Source organism: Medicago sativa, chromosome 1 (genome assembly GCF_051527215.1).
Source record: "Medicago sativa cultivar Bolivia chromosome 1, Bolivia_mono, whole genome shotgun sequence".
NCBI lineage: Eukaryota > Viridiplantae > Streptophyta > Magnoliopsida > Fabales > Fabaceae > Medicago > Medicago sativa.
In genome coordinates, this window is record NC_140749.1 from 37,785,377 (window position 1) to 37,804,453 (window position 19,077).

Consider the following 19,077-nt stretch of genomic DNA (forward strand, 5'->3'; position numbering starts at 1 on the left):
CCGTTGGTCCTTGAACTGTGTACCATTGTCGGATATCACTAATGTTGGCACTCCGAATCTTGCTAAGATGTTTCTCTTGAAGAAGCGGAGTACGTTTTTAGCTGTGATTTTGGCCAATGGTTCTGCTTCGATCCATTTGGTTGAGTAGTCGATTGCGACGACCAGATATTTTAGTTGCCCAGAGGCTTTGGGGAATGGTCCCAGAAGGTCGATGCCCCACCATGCGAAAGGCCAAGGTGAGACTAAGGATGTTAGCTCAGCAGGAGGTGCTACGTGCATGTCCCCATGTCGCTGGCATTTATCGCAGAGGTTCACGTAGTCTTGGGCGTCTTTCAGCATGGTAGGCCAATAGTATCCTGCTCGTAGGGCCTTTTTTGCGAGAGCTTTTGCACCAAGGTGTTGTCCGCAGATGCCGTCGTGGATGTCGGCGAGGACTTCTCGGGTCTCATTGGGTCCTAGGCACTTGATTAGCGGAGTGTTGAAACCTCTTTTGTACAAGGTTCCTTCCACCAACGTGAATGAGCAGGCCCTCCATTTCAACCTTGTCTGTTCTTGCGGATCGGTCGGGAGCTCGCCATTCTCTATGTATCGAGAGATGGGTCCCCTCCAATCTTCCATTCTGATGATCGAGTTGACCTCTTGGTGCAGAGTTCCTATGGTCTGGATGCTTGGATCGCCGTGGACCTCTTGTATTACTGTTTTGTTTCCGTTCGCAGTTCACGTACTTGCGAGTTTTGAAAGAATGTCTGTCCGAGTATTCTGTTCGCGGGGAACGTGAATTACTTCTACGGCGTCGAATTCTTTCATTTTCTCTAGTACTAACTGGACATACTTTTGGAGGTGGTCTTCTTTTACCTAGAACTCTCCCGTGACTTGGGAAGCCACTAGTTGCAAGTCGGTAAAGATTTTCACCTTTTTGGCCCCCATGTCTTTGGCGGTTCGCAAGCCAACCAGGAAGGCTTCATACTCTGCAGTGTTATTGGTAACAGGAAAAGACAAAGCGGGAAATTTCGACAACGATACCTTTGTTGTTTTTGATGATTATTCCCGCTCCGCTTCCTTTGGCGTTAGATGACCCATCTACGAAGACGATCCATTCTTCGGGGCTTTCCTCAGCTGTGAAAGTCATTTCGGCGAGGAAGTCGGTGAACACCTGAGCCTTTAGTGCCTTTCTGGATTCGTAATGAATGTCGAACTCGGATAGCTCGAGTGACCATTTCATCATCCGACCAGCCACGTCTGGACGACCCAGGATCTGCCTGATGGGTTGGTCCGTCCGGACTACCACCGTGTGCGCTAGGAAGTACTGCCTTAGTCTTCTGGCTGCGGTGAGAAGTGCGAGGGCCACCTTTTTGATCCTTTGGTACCTTGTCTCAGGTCCCAACAATGCTTTGCTGGTGAAGTATACTGGTTGCTTACCGCGTCAGAGGAAACAGAGAGATATAAGTACAATACTTCACCTTGACCTGGTCGTGATAGCACTGGTGGCGCAGAAAGCGTTTCTTTGAGGTGCTGCAAGGCAGTTTCGCACTCATCTGTCCATTCAAACTTCGTTTCTTTCCTCAAGAGTTTGAAGAAAGGAAATGCGTGTTGAGCGGACTTGGCCACAAACCTAGAGAGAGCGGTCAACATTCCGTTGAGTGTTTGGATGCACTTTTTGGAGTGGGGTGTCGGAAGCTCAGTAAATGCGCGGCATTTGTCCGGATTTGCTTCAATTCCTCTTTCTGTAAGATAGAAACCGAGGAATTTACCCGCTTGGACTCCGAAGGTGCATTTTTCTGGGTTGAGTCTCATGTTGTATTTCCGAGTTTGCTCGAACACTCTTCTGAGATGAGCGGCATGATCCACCTCTTGTTGGGATTTTACGATCATGTCGTCCATGTAAACCTCTAGAATGTCGCCCAGAAGTGCCTTGTCGTAAACTCTGTTCATCATTCGTTGATAAGTAGCCCCCGCGTTTCGTAGACCGAAGGGCATTATGTTGTAGTAACAGTTCCCTGATTCGGTCATGAAGGTTGTTTTCATTTTATCTTCTTTAGCCATGGGTATCTGATTGTACCCAGAATAGGCGTCCATGAAGGATACAAGTTTATAGCCAGAGGAATTATCAACGAGTTTGTCGATGTTAGGAAGAGGATATGTGTTTTTAGGGCAGACCCTATTAAGATCGGTATAGTCAACACACATATGCCATTTTCCATTAGATTTTTTGACAAGTACAACATTGGAGAGCCAGGTAGTGTATTTGGCCTCGGAAATAAACTTTGCCTCTAGGAGGTCTTTTACAGCTTTTTCTGCAGCCTCTGACTTTTCAGGAGACTGCTTCCTATGACGCTGGGCTACAGCGCTAACTCCGGGATCCACCGTCAGTTGGTGACAGGCGACGCTAGGGTTGATTCCGGGCATGTCGGCTGCGCTCCAGGCGAACAGGTCAGCGTTTTCTCTGAGGCAGGCGACTAGCTGGTTCTTGACAAGTTCGGGGAGATCCTTGCCAATCTTGAAGTTCTTCGAGGGGTCGTTGCCGAACGGGACCACCTCGAATTCACCATCGGGAACAGGTTGAAGAAGTTTCGCGTTGAACGGATCCTTCTTCTCCCGTTTTTGCTCCTTCATGTCTTCCTTGGTGAACCTGGGGTCAAGTTCGACCAAGTTGGCGTCCAGGGTACTCGCAACAGCTTTCCCTTTGTCCCCGACAGATTTGCTGGGTTGGGAAACCGAGTTCTGGGTCTTATTAGCTTGGAGGAAACATCTTCTAGCAGCTTCGATGTCTCCGTTGAGAGAGGCGATGATGCCGTCTTTTGTATAGTACTTCAACTTCAGATGAGCGGTTGAACATGCGGCCCCCAGCTGGGCTAACCCGGTCCTCCCTATAATGCAGTTATAGAGAGAAGGGCAGTCGATCACCAAGAATAGGATCTTTATTGTCTTTTTGGTCTCGTCCTCACCGAAGGTGACCAGTAGCTCTACGCACCCCCATGGTTGAGTGGATGAGCCGTTGAAGCCATAGAGTTCATCCCCAACGTAGGGAGAAAGGTTTTTCTCTGTCAGTTGGAGAGTTCTGAACAGGCTGGTGTACATGATGTCGCATGAGGCCCCTGTGTCTATCAGGACTCGTTGGACATCTGCATTGGCCATCGATGCTCGCACGAGCAAAGGAATGGCTGAATTTGAAGCTTCACCAGGCAGTTCGGAGTCGTAGAATGCCAAAGGTGGCCTTCCTCCTCGAGTGGAGGGGGCCATGGCATTGACTTCCATGAGTTCCTGGAATTTTCTCTTCATGCTGCCCATGGAAATGTTCAGCGTTCCTCCGGTGATGATGTTAGTGGTAGGGAACTGCTCCCAGGTGCATGAGTAGGGGGTGATTTCCACGTTATCAGGGAAATCACCAAGATGTTCCACGGACATGGCGATGGTCCTTCCAGGCTCAGATCCGTCGCCTATAAGTTCGACGGCTTTCCGTTCTGCTTCCGGATTTTTGATGTACTGCTTGAGTCGACCCCTTTGGATGAGGAGTTCGATGGTGTCCTTTAGATGGATGCAGTCGTCGGTGGTGTGTCTGTGGCACTTGTGGAATCGAAGTATTTTGTTTTGTCGACTCCCTTCCTCTCATGAGATGGAGTCTTTGGCGGCTTGATGCTGACTTCTGCTAGATCGGCTACATCGATCTCAGCGAGGATTTTCTCCCTTGACATAGCCAGTGGAGTGTACTCGGTGAAGTGACCGTTTGGTCTCTTGCTTTCGCGAGCAGCTTTGCCTTCCTTCTTTTTCTCATGGAAGGGCTTTTTGGAGGATTCAGCAGCAGGTTCCTCCTTCCTAACCTTGTTGAGGCTGTCCGCGTACAAAGCCTCTTCGTAGGCGATGTAGATCTTGGCGAACGCTAGGAACTCGTTGAGAGTCCTTGGGCGATCCAGGAGGACAGCTTTCTTGACGTCCGTCTCATCGCGTAGGCCTTTGGCAATGAGGTACAGCTTCATTGTCTCATTTGCGCCCCGGACATGGACGGCTTCTTTGTTGAACCTCTCGATGTAGTCTCGGAGAGGTTCGCTTGTTCCTTGGACGATGGCTTCGAGGGAAGCCACTGTTTTTGGTTGCATCCTTGACGCGAAATGGGTGGTGAACTCGTTGCAGAGGTCGCTCCAAGAGTCGATGGAGTTTCTCCTCAAGTTCTTGAACCACGTAACGGCTCCTCGCCTCAGAGTAATGACGATGCGCTTGCATTTAACGGCGCCCCGCACCGATCGGTAAGTGAGAACTGCTTCGATGTTCTCAATGTACTCATCCGGATCGGTAGTCCCGTCGTATGAGTCCATTTGTGGCAGCTTTTCCAGTTCGCGAGGGATAGGAGCTTCCCGGATACGTCGTGTGAACGGACTATAAGCATTACGATCTGTTCGGGTATCACGAGTGTCCAAAGAACTGGAAGGTGACCGTGAGCGCCCGTTGCGTCTAGGCGGAGACCTCTTGGGTGGAGTTCGACGCAGAGGGGATCTTCGCGACGGGGCCCTTATGGGAAGGGATCTCCTTGGTGGAGACCGTCGGGGGGACCTTCTTGTTGACTTCCGGGAGTAGGATGGAGATCCGATGCTCGCCGAATGTCGAAGGGATCTGGAACGTGACCGGCTGGGGCTCCCTCCTCTTCTGTTACGTATTGGGGAGAGAGATCGCCGGGCTTGCTCCAGATTCATCAGCCGGCGGTTCTGTTCCTCGATTAACGACGTTTGTCGTTGAACCGTGCGGATCAGGTTGCTGATGAGTACGCCGGTTGATGCTGCGTCTTCTGGCGTCTCTGTAGGGCGGATGGGACCTAGCAGAGGCCTTTATTGGATAGGAAGTACCTGGGTTGGGTCCTCCCTGGGTGTATCCACAGGTGAAGGTGAGGATGTTACGCCATCCTGTTGAGGAATGCCTACCTCACTTCGTAGCTGGGATTTGGCACCGTTGGCAGCCATTGTAGTTTTTTTGTGAAAAGCTTTGGTTTTTAGGGATAAAAACGGGGAAGCTTTTCTTTTTCCCACAGACGACGCCACTGATCGTACATGATCAGAAGGAGACTGCCGATGCTTTGAATGCGGTGGTTGTGACGGTGGTGGAATGCGTCAGAATGCTTCTTGGAGCGGATGGGGGGTGTGTACCTGCAGGCACTCCGACGCTCAAGTCAGTAGAGATCAGAGAGTGAGGGTTTTAGAGGAAGAAAGAGTTCTACCTTGGGGACTGCGGTGAGTCCCCTATTTATAGAGGTGGAGAGCTGCAGAGCCGTTGAGGAGGCACACCTGGCTCTGGCGGTTACGAAATGGTGGGAAGTGTAACCGCCAGAGATTTTATTGCGGGAACGTGCACAACGTGCAAGAGAGACGTTGGGGTTCGTTTGAACCGGTCTCTTTGCTTCGTGCACCCCCCTTCAGGCGAGGGGGTATGTTGTGAGCAATAATTCCAAACGTGGAGTTTGGGCTTTGTATGATATTGGGCCTAAGTAAATGGGCCCATAATCGTTTTGTCTGGTCCAGAACAAATATATTTATGATGATATATGATGACGTTTATGTTTGTACTTATGATGCTATAAGATGATGTCTTATGATTATATTTATGAAGATATATGATGATGTTTATGATTGTATTTTTGATGATGTATGTTGAAGTTTATGACTAATGTAGGAAGATTAATGATGCTAGTTAATGAAGTTTAAGCTGTTAGATATAATTGTTGAATTATATGCCTAATATTATTGTTTTGTGAAATCTCACCCCTTCTGCTTGAAAATGTTGCTCTTCGTATGTCTAACTTGCAGGTAACCAAGATTAGTTGCGGTCGTGAGTGGACTCCTCACAAGTGTGTGTTGAAGGTGAGAAAAACACAAGAAGGGGGGTTGAATTGTGTTTTTAAAAATTCTTCAATTTCTCTTAAAAACTGAACACACTGATCAGAAGCTAGGTGAGACAGCTTCTGAAGTGATAATCAGAATCTAAATGCAGCGGAATAAAACAGAGAGAGAGAAGAAGAACGACATAAAGCAATTATACTGGTTCCTTCCACAATCCGGAAGTAGTCCAGTCCCCCTTGCACTTCCAAGGAGATTTCACTATGAGTAATATCTGATTACAAATGCTCAAGCACACAAGCAAGAGACTTCCAATGCTCAAGCACACAAGCAAGAGACTTCCTTTGCTCAAGAACACAATCAAGAGACTTCCTGCTCAAGCACAACTGCAAGAGACTTCCTAACTAAACAAAATTACACAGAAAATTGTTTAAGGTTGAACACTTGATATACAATCAGAGGTGCTCACAATACAAATCAGATACAGACTCAATGGACTTAAGAATTTCTAAGATATGACTTTGAGACACAGAAATTCTAAGTGAATGCAGAACAATTTCAGCAGAGGTTTGGTACTTGTGAAAATCTTGTGAGTCTTTCGTTTAGTGTTCTTGCATTACCAAATCTCTAGGTCTTCACTCCTTTATATAGAGGTGTGAAAGAGACGTTGTGAAATTGCCAGCACACCAAAGAGTCGTTGTTGAAGCTTGATCTTTCACCAATGATCTTTTGCCTGATTTGGTTGTTGTCCTATGAAGAACAAATTTGAAATCCATTCCTTATCCAAAGGAACATCTATGCAGGCGAGACCGTATTCTGGAGCTGTTTTCTTGTCCTGTAGCGTGGACACAAAACAGAGTAGTGGAGAACGTGGTTGTACAATTCGTACAAAGTACAATGTCAACGCTTTCGTCCAAATTGCAAGCACACGCCTTCAAACACCTTTGAAATGACCGTTGCAAACTCCACTAATCCTTTGTTTGTGTTTTCGAATCCAATAGACAGCTTTTGCAATGTAGATTCTTCAATCTTTGAATGTTCTTGCAAATCCAGTTGATCTTCAGCTTTTGGTGAAATAGCTTCTGATGAGGCAGCTTCTGATGATGCAGCTTCTGATGAAGTGACTTCTGCAGCTTCTGATGGTGCAGCTTCTGATGATGTGGCTTCTGGACCTCTTGTCTTCAGAAGCATTATTCTTCAGGAGCAGCTTTACTTCAGGAGCGGTATTTCTTCAGGAGCAGCTTGACTTCAGGAGCGCTTTGCCTTCAGAATCATCTAAGCTTCATTTTCTTTTGCTCTTTATTTTCTCATTCAGAACCAACCAATGATGTAACTTTTTAATTATGGTCCTGTACATTTGAACAAATATTAGCTAGTCCAATTTACAAGTTTTAATACCTTGTTATCATCAAAACTCTTTAAGGTTCATTGTTAAACACATTTTGTTCCAACAATCTCCCCCTTTTTGATGATGACAAACAAAAGTATTTAAAATTGATCAATTGTTGTTAATCTAATTAACAAGTTGACTTTGGGGTTCTGAGGTTTGTAAGCTCAGAATCTGAGGTTTGTAAGCTCAAACTCCCCCTGAGTCTGATAGTATTTAAGGTGAGGTTTGTAAGCTCCCCCTAAGTTCTATCCAGGTTAATTAAATTCATTTTTCGCACAATAAAAAAAATATCAGAGCTTAAAAACAAAATTGAATCATTGAAAGAATTAACTTATAGATAAGAAGAATGGTTCAATTAATTTTACTTGAATTTTGATACTCCTTCGTTTGTTCATAGCTTATACCAATAAGGTAAAAAACAATGATAGAAGTTTTTCAAAAAATTTCAAATGCCATTAATAGGGCTCAGAGCCTTTAAATACTTGTCACATATACTCCCCCTTTTGTCATTATCAAAAAAAAGATAAAAAAAAAAACATAAAAGACAAAAAGATTTGAGAAAAACTCAAACAAAAGAGAGTATACAAGAAATTAATCAGATCAAAAATATATGAACATGAATATCTAAAATATCAGAAGCAGCTAAACAGTCAGAATCAGTAAGCATTCAGAAGCAGAGAGAATTAAAGCAAGATGGTTTCAGAAGCAAGGACTAGGAATTCAAAACAAACAACAAACAAAAAGAAAAACACAAGGGTGTGCAACTAAGTGTTGGTTTGATGTTGTTTCTTCATCTCCTCCATTTCTTCAATCTTCTTCTGCAACAGTTCTTCAAGCTGTTGTTGCCTCTGGAGAAGAGCCTGTTCCCTTTCCTTAGCTTCTTGCTGCTGCTGTGCAATATGTTTCTTCAGAAGCTTACACAACCTGGCTTCTCTGGTCAAGTAGTCCGTTTCTGAGAAGAAAGGCTGGTTTGCCAGGAGCAGTGTAGAACTTCTTACTCTGAGACTCTGATTCAGATGCTCCATTAACCTTCTGACTGATGCTTGCTTGACTCTGATGCATTTAGCCCTTATGCTTTCAATTAGCTCAGTTGCCCGGTTCTGAAGAGATGCCCAGGAGTCTTCATATGCACTTGTGAGATCAATTGTCCTTCGTTGATCCACAAGATTATGCAACTGACTCAGGATTGAGAGAAGCTCAGAATTAATATATCCAGATTCCAGGATGTTTGTGGGTGGTTGTTCAAGGATTTCAAGATCAGAATCACTGATTTCCAAATCTTGAACAGGGTTAGGAACTGGGATGGTAAAGTGTGTTTGTGTGTTTGAAGATGAAGGCAGGTCAGAGGCAATGTGTGTGGTAGAGGTTGATGCTTGAACATTGACTAGAGAGATGTCAACATCCATAGGAGTTGGTTCTGGGGAGTGTTCAGGTAAAGGTTGAAAGTCAGTTTCTGTTGATGGTTGTTGTGGTGAAGTTGATGTTTGAGTGTTGAGTTGGGGGTCAATGGTAGCTGTTGGTGATTGTGGGGGTGTTGTGGGTTTATGTGGTTCAGGTGTTTGTTGATGGGGGTTTTCTGAAGCAACATTTTCAGAAGCAGCTGCTTCTGGAGTTGCTTCAGAGGCCTTTTCTGAGGTAAGTTTGTCTATGGGTAACTCACCTGAGTAGTGGAGAGCAAGATTGTCTAAGACAGAACTGTCTTCTATTGGTTCAGGTACAGATGGTGAAGAAGGTGAAATGGGGATAGAGGTGACTGGAATCTGAATTACCTGATCTGCAGGGCCTGCTTCAGAAGTGATCTTCTGTGGATAAGCAGCTTGAGGAACTACTTCTGAAGTTCCCTCTTCTGGAGCATTTTCAAAAATGAGCATCATATCGTCTTCCTCATTGTCTTCAGTGGGCTTACCAGCAATGGCTCTTACTTCAGCCAATTTATCTTTGTAGAACCTATCACAGTCTTCCATACCCAAGGCCTTGAGCTTTTCATCTCTTTGATGAGTGTATTGTGCTTTTAGATCCTTCTTGTCTGAAATAAGTTCAGAAGCACGCTCATCTGCCATCCTTTTCCTTATTGGAGTCATCTCAACCATAGGACTCACAAGTTGAAGGGGAGCCTTCTTCTTCTTCAGCTTGGGATCAGCCTCTTCTTTCTGCATTTCTTCAAGAGCTTCCTCCAGCTGCTCTTGAGTGATTACCAAGTCTGCCTTACCTTTTCTTCTCTTCTGAGGAATAGAAGCAGCACCAATCTTCTGCATCTTTCCTTTATCCTTGATAGAAACAGGTTTAGCTTCAGACTTAGCAACTTTAGCAATGGCAGCTTTTGACTCAGTACATGTTCTGGCTTTCTTTCCTTTAGAAGGAGCAGCATCAGATTCAGAACTAGTTCTGGCCCTTTTCCCTTTAGGTGCATCAGAAACAGCAGCTTCTGACACAGCAACTGCTTTGGCCTTCTTGCCTTTCCCTTTAGCAAGAGCAGCTTCCTCCTGAGACCTCGCATCTTCCTCCAAGACGTACTCAGCTACTAATCTAGCTAAGTGTTCAGGATTACTTTCCTTAACTATGGAAGGAAAGTCCCTGATAATCTCAGATTCTTCTGTGGTCAACTCCAACCATTTCTCATCTTTAGGAGCTATCTTGAAAAAGTGCATTGAATGCAAAGTCTTGCTACTGATAGTCTTCTCTGCAGTAGAAACTTTGAAGCATTTATCAGAAGCATCCCTTGTTCTTCTCAACAAATCCAGCACTTTCCCTTGATAAAAGATCTCAGAGAGCAATCTTCCATAGGGCACTTGTTTCCTTCCTTTGACTGTGCTTTCATTAATGGCCCAGCAGAGATGATCCAATACATATCTTGGAAAGTTTATCTTTTCCAGATTGGTCATGAAATAGATTGCTAGCTTCTGTTGGTTGTTGGGTTGATCAGACCCACCTGCTCTTTGAAAGAAGCAATCGTTGCTGAATTTCACCAACATTCTATTGTGAATCTCCATTTCAGAAGGCTTAGCATCTTTGTTACCACCCAGAAGAGTGTTGTAGTAGTTTTGCAGCAGGACATCATCCTTCTTAACAATTTCTTGAAACCTTCCTTCTGCATCCATTCTACAAGCTTTAGCAACTATCTCCTCTGTGATGATTACAGGAATACCCATCACTTCAGACCTTATCTCAAGGCTACTGAAGGAAGTGGGATTCAACTCAATCTCCTTCTTTCCTTTCTTCGACCCAGCTGGTTTATCTGCTGCCTTCACAGGCTTTCTATTGACAATTTCAGCCCTTAACCAGAAATCTTTGACCAAGTTCACATATGTTGGCCCATTTAGCATGTTGAAGTAGCCAGACAGTTTCTGAGTTTCTACGTAGCCTTCCATGTCCACTTCGTACTTCTTGAGTGAAGTGAAGTCCACTGGTGATTCTACTTGGACGATTAAGGATTTCCATGGAATATCCATAGTCTTCTCTTTGTAGATGGACCCAGATTCTGATACGCTTTGCTTGTTTGATGTAGATTCTGAAACTTTTGAGCTTGATGATGCCATTTGATGATTGACGAAGATTTGAAGAAGATGAAGATTTTAGGGTTCTAAGTTTGAGAGAATGCGCTTACTTCGCAAGAGGTTTGAGAGCAAATGTGTTTGTTGTGAGTGAGTAGTGTGTGAACTGTCAAAGTGTTAAAAGTAAAACGATTGCAATTCAAAAGAGACAAACAAACATAACATTAATGACAAAATTGGGGGCGCGTGAAAAGTACTTTCAAAGCTATTAAATCATCATTGCCCTTTTAGTTATACACCAACACATACAGGCCACGTAAGAAGTTCACAGAGTAACTACCAAGTTAGTGGGCCAGAAGTTACTTTTTAAAAGGTAACTCCCAACGTTTCCACTAATTCAACTATTCAGAAGCAATAAATCCAGCTTCTGGATTTCAGATGCTGACGTCATCAGAAGCGAGTTTTCCTCAGAACCTCAATAAAGAGCTTCTGATGGACTACTGCTTCTGAACTAACTTCAGAACCTAAAATCCTATTCAGGAGCAAGCAAACATCTAATCAGACACGTAATGCATGTTCAAATTTTTCTTTATAAAATCAAATCTTTCAACAGTTAAAGGCTTAGTAAATATATCAGCCCATTGATTTTCAGTATCAATGAATTGTATATCTAAAATTCCTTTTTGAACATAATTTCTGATAAAATGGTGTTTGATTTCAATGTGCTTGGCTCTTGAATGCAAAATTGGATTTTTAGACAAACAAATAGCAGCAGTATTATCACAATAAATGGGAATACTGTTAGCAGTTATCTGATAATCTTCCAACTGATGTTTCATCCAAAGTAGTTGTGTACAACAACTTGCAGCTGAAATGTATTCTGCTTCTGCTGTAGACATAGCAATAGTTGTTTGTCTTTTGCTAGCCCAGGATATAAGATTATCACCCAGAAATTGACAATTGCCACTGGTTGACTTTCTTTCAATCCTATCACCAGCATAATCAGCATCACAGAATCCAATTAGCTTATAATCTAAGGATTTCCTATAAAGGAGTCCAAGATTAGTTGTTCCTTTCAAATACCTGAAGATTCTCTTGACAGCAGTCATATGAGATTCTCTAGGATCTGATTGGAATCTTGCACACAAGCATACACTGAATAAAATATCTGGCCTAGATGCAGTGAGGTATAACAAAGAACCAATCATACCTCTATACAGCTTCTGATCTACTTTAGCTCCTTCATCTTCTTTGCTTAAGGTGCACGTAGGGTGCATTGGAGTGTTCATCACTTTACAATCTTCAAGTTTGAACTTCTTCAGAAGCTCCTTTGTGTACTTTGATTGATGAACATAGACTCCATCTTTGCATTGATTGATTTGAATGCCCAGGAAGAACTTCAGCTCTCCCATCATGCTCATTTCAAATTCATCCTGCATTAACTCAGAAAATTCCTTGCAAAGAGATGCATTAGTAGAACCAAATATTATATCATCAACATATATTTGCACAACAAGAATATCTTTCTCAAGGGTCCTTCTGAAGAGTGTAGTATCAACCTGTCCTCTTTTAAAATCATTTTTGATTAAGAAATTACTTAGTCTATCATACCAAGCTCTGGGAGCTTGTTTCAAGCCATATAGTGATTTCTTCAGTTTAAAAACATGGTCAGGATATTTAATATCCTCAAATCCAGGAGGTTGCTTGACATACACTTCTTCTTCTATGACACCATTTAGAAATGCACTCTTGACATCCATTTGATATAATATTATGCCATGATTAACTGCATAGGAAAGAAGTAACCTGATTGCTTCCAATCTTGCAACTGGAGCAAACGTTTCAGTGTAATCAATGCCTTCTTGTTGACTATACCCTTGTGCAACAAGCCTGGCTTTGTTTCTTGATACTTCACCTTGCTCATTCAGCTTGTTTCTGAATACCCATTTTGTTCCAATAATGTTCTTGTGCTGGGGTTTGGGTACCAGATCCCACACATCATTTCTTTGAAATTGATTCAACTCTTCTTGCATAGCTAGGATCCATCCATCATCTGAAAGTGCTTCATCAACTGTTGTAGGTTCAATCATTGAGATTAGTCCAATCATTGACTCTTCTTGTCTGAAATGTGATCTTGTTCTTCTTGGACTATCTTTGTTTCCAATGATTAGCTCCTCAGGATGTGAAGACTTGTGTTTGAATGTGTTTCTGGGAGGATCTGCTTGATGTGAGCCATCTTGTGCTTCATCAGAAGCAGCTTCATCTTGTGCTTCTGATGTGGGTTCAGCTTCTGGACTATCTTCAGATTCAGCTATCTGATCAGGTTCTGGAGTAGCTTCAGGAACCTGTATCTCTGCAGAACTTTCACCTTGCTTTGAAGTTTTATCTTCAAGCTCCTTGTCATCAAATTTAACGTGCATAGATTCTTCAACACAAAGTGTTTCTGAATTATACACTCTGTATGCCTTTGACCTTTCAGAGTAACCTAAAAAGATTCCTCTTTGGGCCTTGGCATCAAATTTCTTTAGGTAGAGCTTGTTGTTCAGAATGTAACATGTACATCCAAATTGATGAAAGTAAGAGATATTGGGTTTTCTTCCTTTAAAGAGTTCATATGCTGTTTTCTCCAAAATAGGTCTAATATAGATCCTGTTTTGAACATAGCATGCTGTATTCACTGCTTCTGCCCAAAAATGTTTTGGTAAATTGTTTTCATGAATCATGGTTCTGGCCATTTCTTGTAAAGTTCTATTCTTTCTCTCTACAACCCCATTTTGTTGTGGTGTTCTAGGAGAAGAGAACTCATGGAAAATTCCATGTTTTTCACAAAAAGCTTCAAATGGCTCATTTTCAAATTCTCCACCATGATCACTTCTGACTTTCAAAATTTTTGATTCTTTTTCAGATTGAATTTGAGTGCAGAAGCTACTGAATACATCACACGCAACATCTTTACTCTTTATGAATTTCACCCAAGTCCATCTGCTGTAATCATCAACAATGACTAATCCATATCTACTTCCATATAAGGATGCAGTACTCACTGGTCCAAATAAATCAATATGGAGTAATTCTAAAGGTCTTGAGGTTGAAACAATGTCTTTGGTTTTAAAAGATGATTTCACAATTTTCCCTCTCTGACATGCACCACAGAGTGCATCTGAATGATAGTCAATGTCTGGTAGCCCTTTCACAAGTTGTAACTTACTAAGCTTAGAGATTAACCTCCAGTTAGCATGTCCCAACCTTCTGTGCCACATCCATTTCTTATCATTCACTGATAGTAGGCAAACCACCTTCTGATCAGCCAGTTCAGAAAAATTGATTTTATAGACATTGTCAACTCTCTTTCCCTTGAACACAATGGATTTGTCTTTCTTGTTGATTACTGTACAGTTGGGTTTTTCAAAAAGCACATCATAACCATTATCACAAAATTGACTAATGCTCAAAAGGTTATGTTCAAGACCATCTACCAACCATACATTATTAATTGAGGTAGAGGAATTACCAATAGTTCCTGTACCTATGATCTTGCCTGACTGGTTGCCCCCAAATTTCACATTTCCTCCCTCTTTCATTGTTAGGCCGAGGAACATGGACTTGTCTCCTGTCATGTGTCTTGAGCAACCGCTGTCTAGGTACCATGATCTTTGCTTTGGCACTGCTCTTAGACATACCTGCATCATTGACATTTTTAGATTTAGGTACCCATTGTTCTATGGGTCCTGGAAGGTTAGTACTTAAGGCTTTACTCTTCACTTCTTGTACCTTGTGCTGTGAGTTGGGTTGCTTCTGATTAACCATCACCTTAGGTTTTGGTACTTCAGAAGCAGTAACTATCTTCTTCTGAAACTTAGACTTCAGAACCCCAGATTTTGGTTTCACCAGACTCTGAGGAATAGGTTCTGATCTTTTCAGGATCCTGACCTTTGAAGTCTTGGAATCAGGTTTGATCATAGCCTTTGACTTAGAGTTCTTTGGCTTTGAAGTAATCTTAGCCTTAGAACTAGAAGCTTCAGGTTCTGATTGAACAACAGTTTCCAACTCAGCCCTTTCTGGTACAAAGAATGTTTTCAGACCTTCCTTGATGCATTCACAACAAGATTTTAGATTGGTTTTCTCAAGTTTCACTTCTGGAAAACCAATTCCTCTGCCGTTGTTCTTGTAAATGCTATAAATCATAGAAGCCACTCTGCTTCAGTCAATGCCAGATATAATAAAATCTTCAAGAGCAATTTCATGGTTACTTAAAGGTTTTTCATTACATTTTTCTTGTAGCTTCTGACATAAGAACCTGAGCTGATCTTCATATGTTTTACACATGAAGTCAAAGCCCCTAAGTCCTTGTTCAGAAGCTTTCAGATCCAATAGAGTTGATTTTTGCTGTTGTACCAAATCAGCATATTTTTCTTTTAAATCCTTCAACTCATTGGTTCTTACTTCAAAATGTGTAAGAAGTTCTTTAAGTGACTCAACAAGTTCATTTCTGGGAATTTTGGAATATACCTCGTTTTCATCTTCTGAGTCTGAATCTGATCCATCTTCTGAAGTTGCTGTTGCTACCAACCCAACAGCTACCTTTGCATCTTCATCAGCTTCCTCTTTATCAGATCCAGATTCACTACCCAAATCATCCCAGGTTGCCATTAAACTCTGCTTAATCTGCTTCTTGAGTTTGCTTGGTTTGAATGTAGACCTCTTTGACTTGTCCTTTGACTTTTCTCTTTGAAGATCAGGGCATTCAGCAATGAAGTGTCCAGGCTTCTTACAGTTGAAGCATCCCTTCTGATCTTCTTTCTTTGAGCTTCTGGAGTTACCCCTTCTGGAGAGAAACTTTCTGTTCTTCTTGGCCAGATATTGAAGTCTGTTTGAGAGCATGGCCATTTCAGCAGCATCTGGTTCAGAATCTGAACTTGACTGTTCTTCCTCTTCAGATTCAACCACTTTGAGAGCTTTTGATGACTTGCCTTTGGATGGAAGAGCTATTGATTTACTCTTCTTAGTAGACTCATGTTCATTAAGACTTAACTCATGAACTTTGAGAGAACTAACAAGATCTTCGACACTTAAAGTGTTTAAATCTTTAGCTTCCTCAATGGCAGTCACTTTTGGTCTCCATCTGGCAGGTAAGCTTCTGAGAATCTTGCTTACATGATCAGAAGCAACATAGCTCTTCTTTAGAATCTGTAGCCCAGAAACTAAGGTTTGAAACCTTGAGTACATCTCCTCAATAGTTTCATCATCCTTCATCTTGAATAGCTCATACTGATGTACAAGCAGAAGAGCCTTTGCTTCTTTGACCTTCTTGCTCCCTTCATAATTTGAACAGAGAGAAGCAAACATAGCTTTAGCAGTGGATTTGTCACTCATCTTCATATACTCTGCTTTGGGTATGGCAGTGACAAGGGCTCCTCTGATAATATGATGCTTCTTGTAAAGTTTCCTCAGTTCTGGAGTATGTTTCTTTCTATCCACACTAGCTCCTTCTTCATCAAGGACTAAATCACCAACACCATCTTCCAGAATATCCCATAATTCTTCATCCAGGCTCATGATGTAACTGTAAAAGTTGGTCTTCCACCAAGAGAACTCTTCAGCATCTCCATTGAACTTTGGAACTTTTCCAACACTGGTTTTCTTACTATCACTATAATCATGTGAGACATGTTTATAGCTAGTTTCACCAGAACCAGTAGGAGGAGGAGTAGACATGTTTTTCTCAGATCTTTGACTGTTGCACGGTTAAGTGATACACAACAGACCAAGGCTCTAGATACCAATTGAAGGTGAGAAAAACACAAGAAGGGGGGTTGAATTGTGTTTTTAAAAATTCTTCAATTTCTCTTAAAAACTGAACACACTGATCAGAAGCTAGGTGAGACAGCTTCTGAAGTGATAATCAGAATCTAAATGCAGCGGAATAAAACAGAGAGAGAGAAGAAGAACGACACAAAGCAATTATACTGGTTCCTTCCACAATCCGGAAGTAGTCCAGTCCCCCTTGCACTTCCAAGGAGATTTCACTATGAGTAATATCTGATTACAAATGCTCAAGCACACAAGCAAGAGACTTCCAATGCTCAAGCACACAAGCAAGAGACTTCCTTTGCTCAAGAACACAATCAAGAGACTTCCTGCTCAAGCACAACTGCAAGAGACTTCCTAACTAAACAAAATTACACAGAAAATTGTTTAAGGTTGAACACTTGATATACAATCAGAGGTGCTCACAATACAAATCAGATACAGACTCAATGGACTTAAGAATTTCTAAGATATGACTTTGAGACACAGAAATTCTAAGTGAATGCAGAACAATTTCAGCAGAGGTTTGGTACTTGTGAAAATCTTGTGAGTCTTTCGTTTAGTGTTCTTGCATTACCAAATCTCTAGGTCTTCACTCCTTTATATAGAGGTGTGAAAGAGACGTTGTGAAATTGCCAGCACACCAAAGAGTCGTTGTTGAAGCTTGATCTTTCACCAATGATCTTTTGCCTGATTTGGTTGTTGTCCTATGAAGAACAAATTTGAAATCCATTCCTTATCCAAAGGAACATCTATGCAGGCGAGACCGTATTCTGGAGCTGTTTTCTTGTCCTGTAGCGTGGACACAAAACAGAGTAGTGGAGAACGTGGTTGTACAATTCGTACAAAGTACAATGTCAACGCTTTCGTCCAAATTGCAAGCACACGCCTTCAAACACCTTTGAAATGACCGTTGCAAACTCCACTAATCCTTTCTTTGTGTTTTCGAATCCAATAGACAGCTTTTGCAATGTAGATTCTTCAATCTTTGAATGTTCTTGCAAATCCAGTTGATCTTCAGCTTCTGGTGAAATAGCTTCTGATGAGGCAGCTTCTGATGATGCAGCTTCTGATGAAGTGACTTCTGCAGCTTCTGATGGTGCAGCTTCTGATGATGTGGCTTCTGGACCTCTTGTCTTCAGAAGCATTATTCTTCAGGAGCAGCTTTACTTCAGGAGCGGTATTTCTTCAGGAGCAGCTTGACTTCAGGAGCGCTTTGCCTTCAGAATCATCTAAGCTTCATTTTCTTTTGCTCTTTATTTGCTCATTCAGAACCAACCAATGATGTAACTTTTTAATTATGGTCCTGTACACTTGAACAAATATTAGCTAGTCCAATTTACAATTTTTAATACCTTGTTATCATCAAAACTCTTTAAGGTTCATTGTTAAACACATTTTGTTCCAACATGTGTGTCTTAGGTGCTCTGATACGTAACGGGATGGGATTATGTCTTTACTTTCTGTTCCTTACGTATTACCTTATGAATCTTTCAAGAATTGATGTTGAACTAAGTTTTATGAGATTTTATATTGAGGCCCTTGTGCCAAAGATTATTTACGTTGTCAAACTATTCCGCTGCGAAGTTTTAAATATTATGTTGTTGAACGTTTTGAAGGATAAATTATTATTTATTCCATTTATGATTTTTAAGAAATGTGACATTCCATTTTATGATGAAAAACTCTGATTTTATTTATGAAAATTTTACGTTGGGAAAACGGGGTGTTACAATTTGTTTTGACAAACAAGGTGATTCTTTCTTTGAAGTCCAAATGAATATTTATTTGCATTTAATTTATCATTGCTTTTAACAAATGACTTTAAATATTCTTGTTGATCCATGAAGTAATCCTTTATTATTTCTATACATATTCTGGGTTAATGTTCATGATCATTATAAACTCCATTCATATGAACATTTTGAACTCTGTTCATATGAACATTTTGAACTCTGAACTTCTTATATTTGTAAGCTTTGGAAGTATGACACATTGTGGAGGTTCTGATAACCTTCATAACTTGTATGCATATTTTCTTTTATCTTGTTTTCCCATGGTGGATCTTCAAATCATATAACACAAAAATCAATGTGAGCTTTGTCACATAACTTCAAGCATATTCTTATGTAGCTTGTGATGTAAGTTCTTCTATCATGATTCAAGTTCTTCCATCATGACTCCTGAGCTATGAATCTTCATGGAGATTCGATATTGTATTTTCAACTGATGATATACTCATTCTTTCATTGTTGAGTAGATATAATGCACTTATTGATGTGAGCGACTTAGCTTATCCACTTATGTGATTCCTATTCTTCTAACAAAAATTCAAGTGCAAACATCAGTAGATCACCATTCATAAAACTTATCATTTATTCCACGAGGTTTGTTATCATTAAAATATTCATCAAAAGGTTTTTTGCTTCAACAGTTTCTCTTCGCTATAAAGAAGGGAGTCATGGTATGGTTCAATGGTCTTTCCAACTAGTCCATCAATTTCTGGTCAAAATTCTAACGGGGATTCACAACATCACATAAGTAACAAAAATATGTGGCCTTACCTGTG

General features: G+C 41.5%; 1 protein-coding gene across 1 annotated transcript; it reads right to left on the reverse strand.

The window, feature by feature from the left end:
- Positions 1-855: 855 nt before the first annotated feature.
- Positions 856-3,405, reverse strand: LOC146954768 (uncharacterized). Its single transcript, XM_085745887.1, has 4 exons — positions 2,287-3,405; positions 1,456-2,049; positions 1,024-1,414; positions 856-968 (listed from the first exon to the last, which is right to left on the reverse strand). Exons 1-4 carry the CDS (start codon positions 3,403-3,405, stop codon positions 856-858), a joined length of 2,217 nt encoding a protein of 738 aa, XP_085602013.1.
- Positions 3,406-19,077: the final 15,672 nt, after the last annotated feature.

What these genes read in the sequence shown, in the direction of transcription:
- LOC146954768 (XM_085745887.1), bottom strand. Translation starts at nt 3,405, where the DNA reads ATGTCCGTGGAACATCTTGGTGATTTCCCTGATAACGTGGAAATCACC. An exon ending in CAGAGGCTGCAGAAAAAGCT is followed by an intron (nt 2,050 to 2,286) that starts GTAAAAGACCTC and finishes GGGTACAATCAG; the next exon opens with ATACCCATGGCTAAAGAAGA. An exon ending in AATCATCAAAAACAACAAAG is followed by an intron (nt 969 to 1,023) that starts GTATCGTTGTCG and finishes ATAACACTGCAG; the next exon opens with AGTATGAAGCCTTCCTGGTT.